This window comes from Neovison vison, chromosome 13, assembly GCF_020171115.1.
Source record: "Neovison vison isolate M4711 chromosome 13, ASM_NN_V1, whole genome shotgun sequence".
NCBI classification, from domain to species: Eukaryota; Metazoa; Chordata; class Mammalia; order Carnivora; family Mustelidae; genus Neogale; species Neogale vison.
Genome location: NC_058103.1, coordinates 33812869 through 33832008, shown reverse-complemented (window position 1 = coordinate 33832008; position 19140 = coordinate 33812869). Strand labels below are relative to the sequence as shown.

Sequence of the window (19140 nt, the reverse complement as noted above, 5' to 3'; positions counted from 1 at the left end):
TCCGCTTCTCCTTCTAGCCCCTCCCCCTCCACCGCCCAGGAGGCTGCGCAAGACTTTGCACGCGCGGGGTGAAAGAACAAGAGAGAAGAGTACACGCCTTTTCTTCTTTCACTTTTCCATCTTTGGTCACAGCGCCACCTCATGGTTGGCTGGAGCTTCGAGAGAGGATTAATTCTTCAAGGACAAAGAGTCAGTTTACCTCTTCCCTGCGCCTTGAAACTTATTTAACGAAAACGATAGCTATCGAGAAAGCGTACTTTTCGGGCCCTCCTTTAGTCTGCATTCTTTTTTTTTTTCCGGAGGACCTAGACTCTATGGTCAGTGAGTAAGAGGGACCTCTTCTGTTGGCGCTTGCGTGATGCGAGGTGGTTCCGCATGCGCGGTGGGGTAGAACCAAGCGCACGCTGAGGAGGATCGGCCGCTGCTGTGCCTGGACTGTCTGCTCTCTGCGATTAAAGAGCACGGCACGGGATCCCGGCGCGGGATTCAGACACATACCTCAGGTGACTAGTCCCCCAGATCGGTTTCTTCAAGAACTCACTTTGGTTGTGTCCAGTGACTTGGGTGGTCGAGAGAGGATAGGCCTTGGGCTAACACCCCTCCCTTTCCCGTTCCTGCGCGGGAAGTGTCCGACACCACCCGGCGCCGCCGGGTGGGTCTTCCGTGTTACAGCGGTGTCATTGTACGAGCGGAGGAATCTGGTGAAGCAATGTGGGCCAAGTGACCGTACAGCCTTTTCTATATGCTCTAAGTGAGGACACTTTGAGATGGGGGCGGCCTCGGGAAAATGCTGTGACACCCCCGCCCCAGGACGCTGAGCACTTTGCTTTTTCTGGGCCTGAGAATCCCACCACTACATGGCTTCCCCCCACCCCCATCCACCTCACCAAATACTCTCTCTCAGTGGGTCCAGACCAGACACTTGAAGGGACCATTGGGGTGGGCCGCAGTGTTGACAAGAGCTGGGTTAAAAAGATCCAAGAGTAGTTTGTCCGATAATTTATTTTTTTCTAGTTGGCGTTCATATTAGTATCGCTTGACTTGTGCATCTTTATAGAATGAGTCATCCCTTGCATCGAAACTAAAACATACTGTTGAAGAGTTCATTATTGTTAGTATCGGTTTTCCATATTTCAGCACCACTGAGAGAAAGATAAGGGAATTTGGGAGTTAAATTGGTATTCGGCCTGAAGCCTCTATTATCCCCCAAACTTGTCTACTTTAATTATCATTAGGCAAGAAACACTGTTTCTTGGAGAAAAGGTGCACAGAGAAATCTTGCAGTTGAGGTTATCAAGGAAAAAAAAAAACTTGTGATTATGTGTCTTTCAGTAGTTCATGAATTACATAGAGCTTTACTGCCTATATTGAGTTGATCTGATGCCAGGTTGGCAGTTAATGATTCTCCTAGGATTTTGAAAAAAACACACAGTAATATTTGTAGAGATTGGTGCTTCTATTTAAACTGCAGTGAAATAGTTTAAAAGCTTATTTGCGTAGCACTCCTATACTACAAACTAATGTTCAGAGATGGTTACCGATAAGCATTAGAGCCAATTAGAATTATCAAGAGTTGTTTCTGTCACATAACACACTTAACTTTGGAGAGGAGTGGGGACTTCCTGGATTATGGTTACTTGACCATGCACTGGTGTGAGAAAGAAGTTCTGCCTACCATTTGATTGGGCAAAATTACTGACAATGCAGGGTATTTGAAATTAGCTTGGAGTTGAGTATATTTTGAAAGACAATTCTTTTGTACCAAAGAATACATACCATATTGTAGTACTCTGACCTACTGAGGCTCTGTGGGTTAAAGGTATTCTGGGTTTAAAATCAGAAGACTTGGTTTTAGTTCCTGTCCTAGTACTTACTAAGCATTTATCCTTGAGAAAGACATTTAATATTTCTGTTCTTTGGTTCCCTTTTAATCCCTTTTAATGCTTTCATAGTACTTTATACTGCTATTATTTACTTACTAGTTTGTTTCCCACTCTGTACTTAACTTCCTTAGGTAAGAAAGGAGCCTGCTTAAGATTCGATTCTCCCTCTGCCCTACTTGCTAGCTGTCTTTATCTCTTCTCTGTCAGTAGTGCTTAGTACATAAATATTGCAAACATCTTACTGTTTAACAAATCAAGTTACCAAATGGAAATAGTATCTCTTTGCCTTTTAATGTCATATTTGTATAGCAAATTACACTTGGCAAATTTTTACATATATGTCTCATTTGATAACACTCCACAAACCTGTGAGGTCCATGACACAGGCTAGAAACTACAGTTTAATGGGAATGCATTTCCCAAGCAATCACAGCTAGTAAGTAGAGCAAGGGCTGGGATCCATGTCTAGAACTATTGTGTAGTTACTGGTTACTTTCTGCATTAAATAACATACCTTTGGCTGTGTCCTTTTTGGACCCTGTATAAAGTAAAGAGATGGGTACCTCTTAAGGCAGTAGTATTCATATCTCCTGCTGGAATTCTTTTACAGTATTGCCTGTGTTCTTTAATCATCAAATTAAGTCTAGCTTCTCCAGAATTAACCAGCTTTACTATTTGAATAAACCTGGTAAGTGAATATGGTTAGCCCATATTAAATCTTCTAAAACTGTTTTCTTCTGTGACACCATTTATTTTGATACCCAGTTTGAAACTTCTAGCCCTCAGACTTTAGTGCTTTACATACAGTTGTCCAAAAGAAAGAAAAGTTAAAAAAAAAAAACCAACTTTGTTGAAGAATGAAACAACCAGCTCAGCTGTTTCTTGGCGGGTAATTCTGGCCATTGAACATCTACTGCTCTTTATTTGCTAAATCCCTATTTTGTCAAGCTATACAGAAATGCATTTCTGCCACTGTTATTAATATGCTGCTTTTTTTCTTTTTGTTGAACAGGATAGATTAGTATTAAAAGCTTGCATTGATCTCTGGTATCTGCTTTAGTACGGAATATATTAATGTAATTTTTTTTTTAAAGATGTTTCTTGTGCTCGCTTCGGCAGCACATATACTAAAAAAAAAAAAAAAGATGTTTCTTACTAATCTATTTGTTGGTAATATTGAATGAAAATACAGCCTGGTGAATAAGAGCACGGACTATGGATCCAAGCTTCATAGGTTCAGATTCTGATTTACCACTTGTTAGCAGTATGTGACAGAACAAGTTACTTGGCCTGGGTTCCTGTTTCTTCAACTATAAAATGGAGAGAACTAGGGAGAGAGGCAGTGCCAGATCATGTAGGACCATGTAGGTAGTAGAAAGATGTAAAATCAGTGGGAAGCCACTGTGAAGATACTTGTGGATTCAGTTAACAGTTCTCAACTGCACTACCCCAGAACTCTGGGGTTCTGAGCTGGTGCGTGGATGTTCTGTCTTTAAGATCAAGTAATGGCAGCCTTATTCCCAATTAATTAATCAGAAAAAAACTGGGGCACCTTCGTGGCTCACTCGGTTAAGCACCCTGCTCTTGATTTTTGGCTCCAGTCATGATCTCAGTATTGTGAGATGGAGCCCCACATCAGGCTCTTGCTAAGTGTGGAACCTGCTTAAGATTCTCCGTCTGCCGTACTTGCTTACTGTCCTTCTCTCCCTCCCTCTCTCTCTCTCTCTCAAAAAATAAACGAAGTAAACAAATTTTCACACATTTTCATAGGCCTTTAGGTCCTATTCCCACCTATTTTCTGAACCTTGAGAATAGTAAATTAGTTAAGGTTAGTAAGAAAACGTGAAAATCATCAGCTATGATTAGATTTATAGCTTTCTTTTACAAATATACTTCTGTGAATGGTATGATTTCAGTCTTGTGGGGCATAAAAGGAGTGGCACTAAGTGTAGGTTGGGTAGATCAAAGGGAATTATTTTAAATATACTTAATGCTTAGAGTTTGAGACTCTCGAACTTTATTGTAATGGAGTTCTATAAAGGTACTCTCTAGATTGGGTATACCTGTTCAATAAAAGAAAAGTATTTATTTAGTTGCATTAAGTTATATTGAATATTTTTTGTGATTAGTAAATTTTTAGGTTTTGTTTTAACATATGATACTGTAATTTTGGCTAAAATGATAGAGTATATTACTTGATACATGATTAGGACTATGGTTCATATAGTCAGAAGATTCTTCCCTTTATATAGTGGGTGGTAGTATATTGTCTTAGCCGACTCAGAGAATGAGTAGCTTTCGTTTTACTGATAAGTTTATAGTAGTAGTGATGCTTACCATCATTTGTTATTTCTTAAGGTGGTTATATTAAAATAGTATTTTACTCTTGAGGTGTACCTTTAATCCTTAGGCCTCAAAGTACTTTATAGATGGTCATTATTTTTTATGATTCCTCTAAAACATGTCAGAGAATCACCCAGGCCTTAAAAAAATGTGGAGCAAAGTAAAAAAGCTTGATTCCTGAATATCTGTCTGTTTTCTGGTACCATTTAAGAACTTTAAAGAGAAGACTAATCATTTCTTCCAGTGGCAAGATAGGAAAATTGATTGACATTTCTTTATTTTGACCTTAACTGAATACTCATTTAATTCTTTTGTTTAAAAATGCAGAATGCCGGGTCTAAGTTGTAGATTTTATCAACACAAATTTCCTGAGGTGGAAGATGTAGTGATGGTGAATGTAAGGTCCATTGCTGAAATGGGGGCCTATGTCAGCTTGCTGGAATACAACAATATTGAAGGCATGATTCTTCTTAGTGAGTTGTCCAGAAGGCGTATCCGTTCTATAAACAAACTGATCAGAATTGGCAGGAATGAATGTGTGGTTGTCATAAGAGTGGACAAAGAAAAAGGTAAGTGATAAAAATATCTAAAATACAAATTTCAGATTTAAAATGGTTTATTTTATTTTATTTTATTTTTTTGTAAATTCCTGACTGCTGTAAAAACAAAAACATCTCCCTTTATACTTAAACTTTTTTTTACATACAAAGTTGTTAGAGAAGGATGCCAGTTACCCATCTAAGCAAGACTTCTTGTATGTAGTGGTTTAATTAGCACATCCTAGGGCTAGTTTGCATCAGGTAGCTTGACTTTTATCCCCAGAGGTTACCTGAATATTGATAGTTGACTCATTATGGCTAAACTCAGAAGAGACAGATAAGTAAACCAGAGTATTAGTTCCTATATTTGTAAGATGCTTTTTTATTGAGGGGCGCTTGGGTTACTTAGTTAGGAGTCTGACTCTTGATCTCAGTTCAGGTCTTGTTCTCAGGGTTGTGAGTTCAAGCCCTGTGGGCTCCATGCTGGGTGTAGAGCCCTACTTTTAAAAAAGAAAAAAAAAAAAAATTTTTTTCTTGATTTAAAGCTAAATTTGTGATCCGATTATTGGAAGAACATGGAAAAGGGGCAAAGGTAAATGGATTTTAGGAATATTTTATGTAAGTTTTGAAAAATGGAATATATTGCAAACATATACCCAAAACCCAGTATTCTGTGTCTCTTTGATTATTAGGATGTTCATGTTCTGTGAATATTTATTCAGGGTCCAAAATTGCTAAACATTTGAGGAAATAGGAAAGTATGACCCACACGGAACAGAAAAAGCAACCCAATGGAGGTTGACCTAGAGGTGACCTTAATATTGGAGTTAGCAGATAAGGATTTTAAAGCAAATTTTGCAACTGCTCAAGGATATTAGGAAAATAAGCTTGTAATGAATGAACAAAATGAAATCTCAGTAGAGACATTAGAAACTCTCACAAAAAACTAAATATAAATTCTAAAATTAAAAGTATAATATCAAAAAGTCTCACCAAATGGGCTAACAGCAGGCGAAAGATGGTAGAAAGCTCAAGTCAGGCTTGCAGGAAGTTCATTTAAAAGAATGAGTCTGAAGAACAGAGCAGGAAAAAAGCAACTTTTCAAATATTAAAAGCGCTATTCCAAGAGAAGAGAGAGAGGGGGGAGAAAATATATTTGAGGAAATACTGACCAAAGTTTCCCATATTTGACAAACTGGAGAAGCTTAGCAAACCTCAAGCAGGATAAATATTGATAAGACCACATCTAAGGGGACGCCTGGGTGGCTCAGTCGGTTAAGCCACTGCCCTCGGCTCAGGTCATGATCCCGGGGTCCTGGATCGAGTTCCACATCAGGCTCCTTGCTCAGCAGGGAGCCTCCTCCTTTCTCTGCCTGCCACTCTGCCTGCTTGTGTGCATGCACGCTCACTTGCTCGCTCTCTCACAAATAAACTCTTTAGAAAAAGAAAAAGACCATATTTGGGCACATTATTGAAAAACAGAGATAAGAAAATCTTGAAAGTAGCCAGAGTAAAATGATTCTTGATTCACAGGGGAAGAGTAATACAAATTACTCTTAGTATGGTATTCTTACTGAAAATAATGGCTGCCTGAGCATTGAATGATATCTTTAAAGCACTGAAAGAGAAAAACTTTAAGCCCAGAATTCTATAATATTTAAAGAAAATCTTCAACAGTGAAAATCAGAAATGACATTTTCAGGTAAATAGAAACTAAGAGGATTTATTACTTAATCTGCATTATAAGAAGTGGTAAAGGAAGTTATGCAGGCCCTTGAGGTGTGACGCCTGACCTGGGAAATATGTAAGGAAGTTTAAGAGACCATTTTTCTCTCCTAAATTCTTTAAAATGCATTTACATGCTTGTATCATTTTGTACCCATGGGATTAAAATTTATGGAGGTGACAGACAATATGGCGAGGCAGATTCCATGGCCACACCATGCCCACGCAGGGCCACCATGAGGAGGAAGCACCAGTTTTGGTCAGGAGGCAGAAGGAGCATCAGAAGGAGAATACAGAAAATATATAGAACATAGTTGACCCTTTGATGAATGGATGCCAAAAAGACAAGTACGGAATCCTTTGACTAGCTTTCATTTGGGTAATTGAAATTGTTAGTTCCCTTCAATGAAGTGATAGAAAATATACAATTACATGATGCTATAGATGCATTTCTGAAAACAAAAATCTCTCCTCTTCTCATGCAGTTTTTATTGATTTGATTTTAGTGGGGAATGAGTGAGTATGCCAACCAACCAATCTGATGTGAAAATGTATCACAGTGGTAAGCTAGCACTTGGGCACAGATGATTTTTTTTTTTTTCCCAAAATTTTCTTGTATAGGATATATTGATTTGTCAAAAAGAAGAGTTTCTCCAGAGGAAGCAATCAAATGTGAAGATAAATTCACCAAATCCAAAACTGTAAGTTTAATTTTTGTGTGAAATTAGTCTACTATTTAATAAATAATCAGCATATAATATTCTTGGAAGAAAATTAAAACTGGATTTTCTGTACCTGTAATTCCATTTATAATTAGGAGTTATATAGGATAAGTTGAAGACTTAGTTTCAAAAGAGTTATGACTTCAGTGTTTTTAACCTCATGGTAGTACTACCTTAAGGCATTGCTTATCGTCTAATACTCTAAAATGAGTATACCAGACGATAATGTTTTAAGTTATTTTAGGTTAAATTAACTATGGGTGATTTCAGTTGATTTGACTTAACCATAACATGTAGTTCTTGACTTTAAACCCCATTCTGGGATAAGAGTCACAGGGACAACCAGCTGTTGTATGTTAAGAATAAGCAAGGGTTTATAAAATGTGAATCCAGGAAAGCAAGGCAGGGGGGCCTGTTACTATTTTTTTTAACTCCTAGTTTATTAGGGTTCTTTCTGTTTCATTTTCTTATTTTGGCTGTAATCTCCTACTTCTGTACAGTAATCATTAATGAAGCAAGAACAGCTATTTTTTCATTCTTCATATTGTCTGTAGTTTTTCTTCTCTGGTCCTATTTAGATTATCCTTCATTCTCTAGATCTTTGTTTCTTAATGGCAATGTTTCCATTGTGTCTGTTTGCTTTATTTTTTCATCTCTCTCATGTGTTCTGTCTTCAGGATTAAATGCCAGGAAAATAGTGTTTAAATGAAGAGACTATATCTGAAATCTTAATTAACCCTAGTTAAAAGAATAAAAATCTAAAAGGCAAAAGATCATTACCCAAATTTTTCCCTTTGTTTTACTGATGTGTTTAGTACTACTGCAGTGTGGTTTACACATTAGAAAACACTATCAGGGGGCGCCTGGGTGCCTCAGTGGGTTAAAGCCTCTGCCTTCGGCTCAGGTCATGATTCCAGAGTCCTGGGATGGAGCCCCGCATCGGGCTCTCTGCTCAGCAGGGAGCCTGCTTCCCCTTCTTTCTCTGCCTACCTCTTTGCCTACTTATGATCTCTATCAAATAAAGAAATAAAATCTTTAAAAAAAAAACAAAAAAGAAAACACTATCAGTGAAGTCCCTTATTAGTAAACTGAGGACCTTGCCACTCAGAATGTAGCCAATAGCACTGACATTTCCTACTGCTTAATGCAGGTTCCTCAGGTCCTACCAAGTTTGAGAAGCTTTGCTCTAGGAAACTGTCACTTTGTTTTGCCCCCTTAAGATACTATAAAATGAGCAATGTTAGTAGATCTTATCAGGATGATAAGGTGATGGAATAAAATAGCCAATGTTAGTTCCTTTTCTCACTCAACTTTCATGTGTAATGTGAAAACCTTTTTTATCCCCTTTTTCTTATGCCCTTTCATTTTTAGGAAATGAAAAAGAGTTTGGCAGCAGTGAGTAGGAGATAGGCACATTGAAGGATGACTTCTAAATGATAACAAAGCAAAAATGTACTAAATCTCAATCCTGTTCCATGCTTTCATGTGGAGTAGTAATAGCTTATACTTGTATAACAAAAGTTTTGTATAACATACACATTTTATTCATTCGCATAATGTTTTCCAGTTATAATTGGGATAGGTTTGATCTCTCTGTAGTTAAAAGGAGAGATACTGGTATTTCCCTTTTCCAGAAGAAGAAACAAATTTAGAGAGGTTGATTGGTCCCTAAGTCAACTTGATCTAGGTCTTAGGACACTAAGTTTTGTACTTAGTGTCCTACTTTTGTACTTGTTAAACCCACTTAAGTGTTACAGGAAAGCGAATATTCCTCTATGAAAAAAGAACTTATTGCATGTTAAGCCTTTGTTGTTGAGGAATTACTGTAGTGTAACCAAAGATTTGTTTTATATTCTGTCTACTGAAATGTAAAAATACCTTTTTTGTTTTTTTTAAGATCTCTTATCTTTGAATTATTGAACTCTTCATTTTGTGTCCAGGTTTACAGCATTCTTCGTCATGTTGCTGAGGTGTTAGAGTACACCAAGGACGAGCAGCTGGAGAGCCTGTTCCAGAGGACTGCCTGGGTCTTTGATGACAAATACAAGAGACCTGGATATGGTGCCTATGATGCATTTAAGCATGCAGTCTCGTAAGAACACCTTCTTGGCTCTGGTTCTGCCTTGAGATCACAGCTGCTGGGTCTAGCACACAAGTTGAGAGCCTGACATGTAATCATAGCACAACACCCACATATTACGTCCTTGCCAAATTTAGATAAAAATATTTCCATGTAAAAGACCCGTAATGTGGGCCAATCCTGTATAGCCAAGCATATATAATTGTGTACACCTTAGTTTTCGTGAACCATATGGTTTTGTCTCACGTTTTCCCCTCCTGGTTTTGCTATTTTCCTAGCTAACTTCAGGGTCACTGTAGATGTCTCATCTACAACTGTACCTTGTTTTCTTTACCTCTGTTCCTTAGACCTTCAGCCCATGCTGCTTTAGGCAGTTTCCATATGGGTTCACCCTGGGTCTTAGAATTTGTGCTCTTCTAAAACCTTGAATTCATATATTCTGTTCTTTTACCACAGACAGTTTCCTGTCTTTCCAGCTCCCTCATAGTTAGTCCTGCTCTGTCTTAATTCTATGCCAGACTCTGATTCCAAACCTTTTTCTTCCTCCGTGTTTTTTCACCCTTTCCTGCCTTCTCTTTCTGACTCAGTATAGACATACTGAGGTCCTTCATTTCAACAACTTTCTTGCCAATATCATGAGCTTTTGCCCTGTTTTTCCTTCTGTTACATCCAGCCTTGGATCGATGTTCCTGCCTTCTCTGCACTTGTAGAATGCAGGGTGCCGCTAGGAAAAACCAGAGTCTTGCAGGTCGGTGCCACTGCATATTCGTCACCGTCTCCAACCTCAGCTGCGCCTTCACTGCTCCCTCACATTCTCTCTGCTCTTTGTCAGTTCTTCCTCCTGTTCTTAGAGTGGCTGTTTTAGAGCTTTTACACAGTCTCTACCAGGTACACACTCCCCTTTCTCTTGCTGTCTACTGGTTTTATAAAGAAAATAGAAGCCATTGCCCAAAATCTCTACTCCTTCCACTGTCTCAGCGGCCTTCTCTCCCATCTGTCATTACCTCCTGCCTCCCGCCATGCTGATCTCGTATCCCTACTGCTCTCAGACTAATCTTAGCACCTGTGCGCAGCTACTTCTCTGGGGTTTTATCCGTCGTGCCCTCCTCATTCCCTCTTCGGTGTCTTCAGCCTTTCTTTTTGTTGATTTTGCTCCATCAGCATAAAAATACGCTCCAATTTCTCCCATTCACACTAAAAGCAGAGTATACCTTCTCTCTGCTTTCTCTTGTAGGAAGCACTGTGTCCTCTCTTTTTAAAATAGCTGGACTCCTTCAGTTCTCTGTACTTAACTGTCTCTCCGTCTGCTCATCCTACTCCTTCCCAACTGTTAGCGCTCCCCACGCAGCCTCTCCACTACACTGAGGTTACTTCCAGCCTTCGTGCTGCCGAAGAATATTGGTCCCCTCAGCTCAGAATGGCCGAGTGGACCTGGGACTGATAGAGCCTCCAGCAAGCCGGCTCATTTGGGGGTCCAAATCCTTTCCAGTCCCCCCCCACCCACCATGTGACTTTTTTTTCATACCACATTCTGAGAAAGGTAAGACTAATAATAAGAACAAACATTTACAGATTTCTCAAAGCAGCGCATGGTATAAGTGCGGTTATTATCCATGTCTTAGAGATGAGGAAATTGAGGCAGAGATTAAATATTTTGTCCACATGCACAAAATTAGCAAATGGAAAAGCCCCAATCAAACCTAGACGCTGGCTCCCATCTGGAGTTTATGCTGTTGAACATTAAGCACTGCTTTACATTTCTGTCCTCCGTGACTTCAGTCCTGCATGCCTTCCGTCCCTTGGCGTGCTGCCATCCTCCAGCCCGAGCTCAGCTCCCTCGCTTCCACCTTCAGCTCCCCTTCCATTACTGCTCAGCAGTGCCGTACGTTTTTCCCCTTTTCCTTAACATTCTTTTGCTTCATCAGCCATGCAGTGACTGTCCACGTTTAACTAATGATAATTCTTTGCTACATGTCCTTCGTATTTTTTCTTTAATTAAGAACTAAAATTTTTGAGATACTTGGAAATTGTGTTTTACTCTTCCCAACCCATTCCCTTCACTCATCATTGGTAACTATTATCATAACTAGTTATCGTTGGTAATTACTATTCTGCAATTAGTATGCACCATTATTTACATTTCTGCAGATTTATTGCATATATGTACCTACAAAGTATATATAGAATCATTTTTGTATTGCTCTATTTAAACTTTTAAAAAAAGGGAACTTACTCCATCGTTGTAGCTTTCTGTACCTTACAGTTTTACTTGTAAGGCTGTTAATGAACAGGATTCTCCCAAGTGATAGATGCGTACCTACTTCATACTAATTTCTATGTAGTGTATTTCATTGTAGGACTATGCTTTATTTGTTTCCCTATTAAGAAAGAATAGGTTATCATCCCCTCCTCCCCCCCCATTTTTTTCCCTTTTTTTTCAACCATGCTATTATGAATATCCATGTACATGTCTCTGTGTACATTTGAGAGTTTCTAAGGTATATAAATAGCAATAGAGTTGCTGGGTTATAGGATTGAATATATGCATCTTTAAATTTACTCGGTTTTGCCAAAATATTCTCCAGATTGGTGTTCTACAATTTGTATTTCCTCTACTAGTTGTATAAGCATCATCCTCACCAACATTTGGTGTATATCTCAGATTATTTCCCTTATGTCAAACTGATGGGTGTAGAAGAGTACCTTGTTTTTGGTTTGCATTTTACTGGTTGTTGGTGGAGTTAACAGCTTTTCATAGGTTTACTGTTTCTTCTGTGAAACATCTGTTCATCTCTTCTGCTCATTTTCTGGTGGTTTGTCTTGTTACATTTTGTAAGCAGTATTCGCTGAGTGAAAGTTCCCTCCACCCAAATTCTTTCACGTTTCATTCCCTAACCCCACTTTTTAGGCCCGATAGGCCATTTCTGTTTTAATACTGTACAGATTTCTTAAAACAATGCTGTCTTTGCTTCTTTTAGTCATTATTTCAATTTTTTTCATTTGTTCATGTTCCACAAGCATGCTGGTGACTGAGACCCTGCCCGGTCTTGTGGCACTCCGATGAAATGCCACTTCAGTCGGAGCAGCCCTTCCTGAGCCCACTAACTGAAAGTAATAGCTTCCTGTCCTGACTTCCAAGGATGTACTTTTATCTTAAATTTGCTTGTATGTTTTAGTTCTTCTCAAGCTCTTTGAAGCAGGGACTAAGTACCTGGAAATGTAATTATAGTGGGATGTCCGGTATATGAGACATTTTTTAATTCCTTGCTTTAGCTAGATCTCTAAAATTTTTCTTCAGATAGAAACATCCAGATAGCTGGATGTTTTCTTTTTGTCATAGTAGTGCCAAGTGCTTTGCCTGAATTCTCATTTAGTACCACAACCAGTGAAATGTATAGTTTTCATCCTTATTTTATAGTTTGGAAACTGAGGTCTGGAAAGTCCCCAAAACACATAATTAATGAAGTGTAAAGCTAAGATTTGAACTCCTTTCTGACCCTAAAGCCTGGGCTCTTAAACATTATTAAATGGTATTGTGTTTGGTGTTACAGTTATCTGTAAAGTAACCTTGGCCTTTTGTGTTTTTGTGTCTGTGTGTGTTTTGTTTTGCTTTAATTAGAGACCCATCTATTTTGGATAGTTTAGATCTGAATGAAGATGAACGGGGAGTACTTATTAACAATATTAATAGGCGTTTGACACCACAAGCTGTCAAAATTCGAGCAGGTAAGTGATTTTTTTTAAATGATGTTTAAAATATTTTGCATGAACCAAAAAGCTGTTAAATAATGGGCGTTACCAAAGAATATATTGTTGCATTAGCATCTGCAAGTATTTCTGTTTCTTATAACAAGAAAAGTTTAAGAATTTTTTTTTGCTTCTTTTGAACCATCATAAAATAAATGTATATGTTGACACAAGTGAAAACTGTCATGTATGCATTTAGCTAACCTTAAGTTAGTCCTTTTTTTTTTTAAGATTTTATTTATTTATTTGAGAGGGAGAAGGAGACTTTCTGCTGAGCAGAGAGCCTAACGTAGGGCTCAGTGCTAGGACCTTGAGATAATGACCTGAGCTGAAGGCAGACTCTTAACTGACTGAGCCACCCAGGCACCCCAGCCCTTTTTTTTTTTTTTAAGGAGATGGCAAAGTACAGTATTGTCCTTTTGTGCCTCTGGATTAACCACTGTTAATACAGCTTCGGGTATATTCTTTCAGACATTTTTCTTGGGCACATATACTGTATAGGACTATATGCTGTTTACATTCAGACATAATTTTTTTGCTTTTACAGTGATTACATCATACTATGCAAAATTTTCCTCAGCTAGTTTTTTCTCCTAAGTTTATCATGGTGGTTCTTCCATGCAGAACATGGGACTTTTTCTCAGTCTTTTTAATGACAAGGTGTAATATTCATAAAGCAATAAACCAGTCCTTTCTTGGTGAACATTTCGGTTCTACTATTTTTTTCACTATTAAAAAAAACCACTACAAACTAGCAGACTTACAACATAGACACTTACCCATCTGTGTAAGTGTTCTATTAGGCAGGCTCCTAAAAGTAGAACCACTGGGCCAGAGTGGTGTGCAGTTTCTAAACTGCTCTAAACAATTTGCAGTGATAAGGAAGTGAGTCACGGAGAGGTTGGAATCATAATTTTAACCCAGACATAGCCAGAAATCAAAATGTTTATTAGATTTCTATTTTTTTGTAATTCCGTCATTCAGGGGCTCAGTGTGGAAGAGAAGATAGAATTTCACTGTAAGTCAGCAATTTGGGGGTGGTCTGTTAAGGTAGCAAAAGCTAATTGATACAGTGATGAAATCCAGTATCAACAGTCCACTGCAATATCAAATACGTAGAATTATGACTTCCAGGTGTTATACTCAGCTAATTTATAGTTAAGAAAGTTAATAGTTGGGGTAGATTTCTAATTGTGAAAGGGTGATAAAAACTTTAATAATTATTTGAATACCAGTGTGTCTGCCACATCTCGGATTTCTTTTAAGCCCTTTCGGTATAAGTTTTTGAATTTCTGTAATTTCAGATATTGAAGTGGCTTGTTATGGTTATGAAGGCATCGATGCCGTAAAGGAAGCCTTGAGAGCAGGTTTGAATTGTTCTACAGAAACCATGCCCATCAAGGTGAGTAGTCCATTTTCTCTCTCCCTGCTACCAGCCTAAACCAAATCAGATTCTTTTTATGATCATATTTCATAACAAGTGTTACGAAAAATGGTTCTTGGTGATGTTGTCTAAGGGATGCTACTGCTGATGTCACAGTAACTAAAGATTTTGATTGGTGTTTGGTGCCAGAGAGCCAGCTGTACTAAACTTAAAGAGTTCCTATGTCCATCACACTCCTAGGACCTTGAAAAGGGTAGCATATTCTCTCGTATTCACACACATCTTTTAGGAGTTTGATCTGAGTCTTTTAAGTTGTATATTAACCAGATGGTTGTTATTCAGAATCTCTTGGATTTTGTTCCATCAGTTTAGTTTAGAACCAAATAAGAATTTTTGTTTGTTTTAGAAGCAAATTATCCATTATGCTGATGATGGCTACAGTTATTTTAGCTACCAAAGACACCTGGAAGTCATAATTCTACGTATTTGATATTGCAGTGGGCTGTTGATACTGGATTTCATCACTGTATCAATTAGCTTTTGCTACCTTAACAGACCACCCCCAAATTGCTGACTTACCGGATTGGAAATCAAGTTTTGGGGTGATTTGTTAAGGCAGCAGAGTGCTTAAGAGTTCGTAAACATCGTAATAGTTTTGTGTTGTGTTGGTATGTCCATAATTAAATTTTTGTCTTCTTCCTTAGATTAATCTAATAGCTCCTCCTCGATATGTGATGACTACAACAACTCTGGAGAGAACAGAAGGCCTCTCTGTTCTCAATCAAGCTATGGCTGTTATTAAAGAAAAGATTGAGGAAAAGAGGGGTGTCTTCAGTGTTCAAATGAAGGTAAGATCTATAGTGTGTCTGCCTTTTCCTTAAAATATTTATAAGAAATTTAGTGGCACCTGCCTGGCTCTGTCGGTAGAGCATGCAACTCTTGATCTCAGGGTTGTGAGTTCAAACCCCATATTGGAGTTAGAGATTACTTTAGGTAGATAGATAATTTTAGATAGATAAATTTAAATCATCTGAATGATTTGCATTCTAAAATACTTTAATCACTGCCTTTCAAAATATAAGATACATGTAAGATTATAATTCTAAGCCTAAAATAATCATTGACTCAGAGGGTCGGTCCTAAAAGGGCTTTTTATAAGTAAATGAGAACTGTCATGCAATGGTTATTCAGGACTAATGGCACTGATGGTGTTAGGTTTATCCCCCTGCCAAAGTGAAAAAAAATAGCTAACAAAAATGAGTGATCAGTTACTGTCAGAATTGAATTGGCAGGCTTAAAATTTGATCTCAGGATTAGAAAAAACATTAGTCTGTATTTTCCTCATCTCAACAAAAATGAAACCTGTTTGAAAAGAAATAGTAATTTATTTTGAATCCAGAAGATGCATTTTTACAAGACATCTTGTGGGTTTGAAAGATAGAGCCACTGAGATTATTTTCATATTTTTTGTTTTGGTTTATAGAAATAACAAAAATATACTGTTTTACTACACCTGCATTTTTTTCCTATATTGTGTTACTTTTATACATTTCTCCCATTACTTATCTAATGGAATTTATTGATACAGTAGCACTCAGAAATGAATAGATATGGCAGAGTTGTTAGAAGGACAAGTGTTTCTTTAAGAGTTACTAAATGGGACCGAGCCCCGCATCAGACTCTCTGCTCAGCAGGAAGCCTGCTTTCTCCCTCTCTCTCTGCCTGCCTCTCTGCCTACTTGTGATCTCTGTCAAATAGATAAATAAAATCTTTAAATTTAAAAAAAAAGTTATTAAAATACTGGGCAGTAATGGTGTTGAAATGGAATTTGTGTACTGTTGAACTGCCTCACTTTGAAATTATACCTCTGCTTCCACAGCCTAAAGTGGTCACAGATACGGATGAAACTGAACTTGCAAGGCAGCTTGAGAGGCTCGAAAAAGAGAACGCAGAAGTGGATGGAGATGATGATGCAGAAGAAATGGAAGCCAAAGCCGAAGATTAACTTTGTGGGAAACAGTCCATTTTAAGGAACACAAAGCAGCCCTTCCTGGCTGTAAACCCTAGACTTGAAAGTTTTCCAGTATTGAAAACTTCAAAGCTGAATATTTTTTATTTCCAAGTATTTAAATGTTCCAACAGACCAAAACATGACATGTCCTCCTAAAAGTCAGCTGTTTTCACACAGAAGCTCCAACATTCAGCAGTTTAAGCGAGTGGGCCTAACTTCACTAGAGACAAATCTTTAACAGTCATAAAATTGGGCTTGTGGTTTCCATTTCTGATGTCTCCAGATTGGCACCCCTTTGTAGTTCAGTGCCTCCCTGAGATTTATCAGGGGCACCCAAAGCAAATAGCCTCAACCTTTCTACATAAAATGTATCAAGCAAAAATTAAATAAATTTCTGGGATATTTAACTATAGGCTTCTTCCTTCTTGTCACCAGTTTAAAAAGCATTATGATTACAAAGACCCTAATTCTATTACTTTCATTTTAGTCTAGATGAGAAATATAAGGGCAGGTGACCAAAGGATCTATACAGCAGATCCTTTCAAAAGGAGGGTGTAGAGAAAATAATTTTAACCACAGTTAAAGTTGATTCTTAGGGGAAAAAAGCCTTAAAATGTGAATTTTAAAATTACATAGGATGTGTGCCTTTTACCAACTTGAGACTGGGGACAATATATGGTATGAGGGAGAATTTTATCACACTGGTCCTTGTTGGTCTACTAAGCTGCTTGCCCTGAGTTTGTAATTCAGGGCGGTAAAATTTTTTGTTCTGTTTTATTTTTAAAGATGCTGCTTCTTTAGTCATTTTGAGTATCATTGCCCAACTTTTGATTTCTTTTCCATTAACATATTCACTAGTGCCACCTAGAGCTTCAGCTCTTTATAATGAATAGGAATCTGATTAAACACAATTACAGTGATTTTTCTACATTTCCATCATTTTTATGTTTTAAGTGCTAATTGTTTAAAAGGTATATGAATCTAAAGGTAAATAAATAAGGTAAATAATTTTCATAAATAACACACGGTTTGAAGTTACAGCTACATTAGCCAGGGTATAGAAAGTCTTGAGTTACTTTGGGTATGTTTTATAGATTTAATCTCTTAGGAAACTTGAGGTACTAGATTTATTTTATTGATTATTCCTAAGAATAGCTATTTAAATACTTAAAAGATTAAACCTAACCCACCTTAATTGATTGAGTACTAGACTTAATTGAATATTAAAGGGACTGGAAAATAGAAGTGTGTTGGTGAGACAGTTATGCCATTTTTGGCCTGTCCCTGTTTAATTTAGCAGCCTCTACTTAGCTTTTTAAATCCAAAAGTAAAACTTCATATGGCTATTGCCACAAGGTAGCCATAATTGCTAGTACATGCCATCCTGGAAATATTTAGAGGAGGTCTAGGTATAGATTGGCACATGATTTTCACTTTGGTCTTTTTGAGGAGTTAAAACAAGTCTGTAAAGCTTGTGGCATCAAGAATGGCCTCAAAATAAGAACAGGTGCTCCTTAAATGTTTGTTGTAGGCAAGGAGTTAAATTTCCATGTTGTTTACTGAATTTTTTACACTTTAAGGCATAAGCCTTGAGAAATACTGGTGACCTCCACAGTGAGTGATTTTTATCCCATCCAGGCCTTTTGCTCACTTCCACAACAGTTTTGCAAAATTTATGACCCTTCCCAGAGAAAAGATTAATACCTCACTGACACCAATGAAGGAGAGAACTAATCAAACTTAAAGCACACATACCTGCTGACCTAACAATACCACTTTCAAATATGAGGACAAGCTACACACCCAGCTCCAAATAACCTGAGGAACAGATTAAAGACAATTGACCAGTTTATCCAAATCTTGGATTACCATTCAAAGACTTTTCATTAAAAATTGACAAGTTCATCTCCCCATTCTGCCTGTGAGTTAAAGTGGCTATCAACTCATACACCTGAAAATCCACAATAGTTGGGGTCACACTTAAATTGTAATGGAAAGTCAAAAGTAGCTGAAAAAAAAAAATGGGAGCATACGAACATTTTCTTTTGCTGTGTTTTGTAGCAAAACAAGACAACCAGTATGTACCTGGATAAGGCTCGTTTAGTGAGAACCTATAGAGACATGCTAGGTAGGCATTACAGTTACTACTCAACTGCCATCCTTTCAAACACTCTTGACGAAGCTACTTTTGTGTGAAGAACCTTTAAAGTGGTTCAGGATTTTTAAAAATTCAAGTACTAGTACTTCGGCAAGCGTTGCCTCAAGGTAATGGCCATCTACTTTTTCAACACATGAAGATTCTGATACCCCTATACAGAACAGGGTGCAGTTGTGCCAATTTGGAGTCAAGCCATCAAATCAAATGCAGTTTAATTTAGATAAACACCTGTTGATATTCGGAGAGCAATAAAAAAAAAAAAAACAAAAAAAACCTAATTCCATAAAACCTCATTAGCTTGGAATTCCTGATCATTCGGGTCAGGTATTTTAGAAAGATTAAGAGGAGACAGTTCACGCTATCTAAAAGGAAAATTTTTTTTCCTTAAGCACTTTGGAAGTATCTACTCCCCTTAAATATAAGTTACATATCTCTTCATTAAAGAAAGTCTAAGCACTTGTACTTGGCAAGAATGCTGGCAGTAGCTTGTGCCAGATTACTGTATAAACTTTAAAGTAATAAAAATGTTTTTAAAGATATTGTATGAT

The 19140-nt window shown here is 37.7% G+C and overlaps 1 protein-coding gene across 1 annotated transcript; it reads left to right on the top strand.

Moving 5' to 3' along the window:
• The first annotated feature begins 342 nt into the window (after positions 1-342).
• On the top strand, positions 343-16841 carry EIF2S1 (eukaryotic translation initiation factor 2 subunit alpha). The gene is made up of 8 exons (XM_044231316.1): positions 343-503; positions 4554-4795; positions 7112-7191; positions 9153-9304; positions 12912-13018; positions 14344-14441; positions 15128-15271; positions 16303-16841. The coding sequence occupies exons 2-8, from the start codon at positions 4555-4557 to the stop codon at positions 16426-16428; spliced, it is 948 nt and encodes a 315-aa protein (XP_044087251.1). The 5' UTR covers positions 343-503; position 4554; the 3' UTR covers positions 16429-16841.
• The last annotated feature ends 2299 nt before the right edge of the window (positions 16842-19140 follow it).

Bases quoted from the DNA above. Each gene is read 5' to 3' on its own strand.
- EIF2S1 (XM_044231316.1), top strand. From the start codon at position 4,555: ATGCCGGGTCTAAGTTGTAGATTTTATCAACACAAATTTCCTGAGGTG. The intron at 7,192-9,152 runs GTAAGTTTAATT...TTTTGTGTCCAG, and splicing joins AATTCACCAAATCCAAAACT to GTTTACAGCATTCTTCGTCA. The intron at 9,305-12,911 runs GTAAGAACACCT...TGCTTTAATTAG, and splicing joins GCATTTAAGCATGCAGTCTC to AGACCCATCTATTTTGGATA.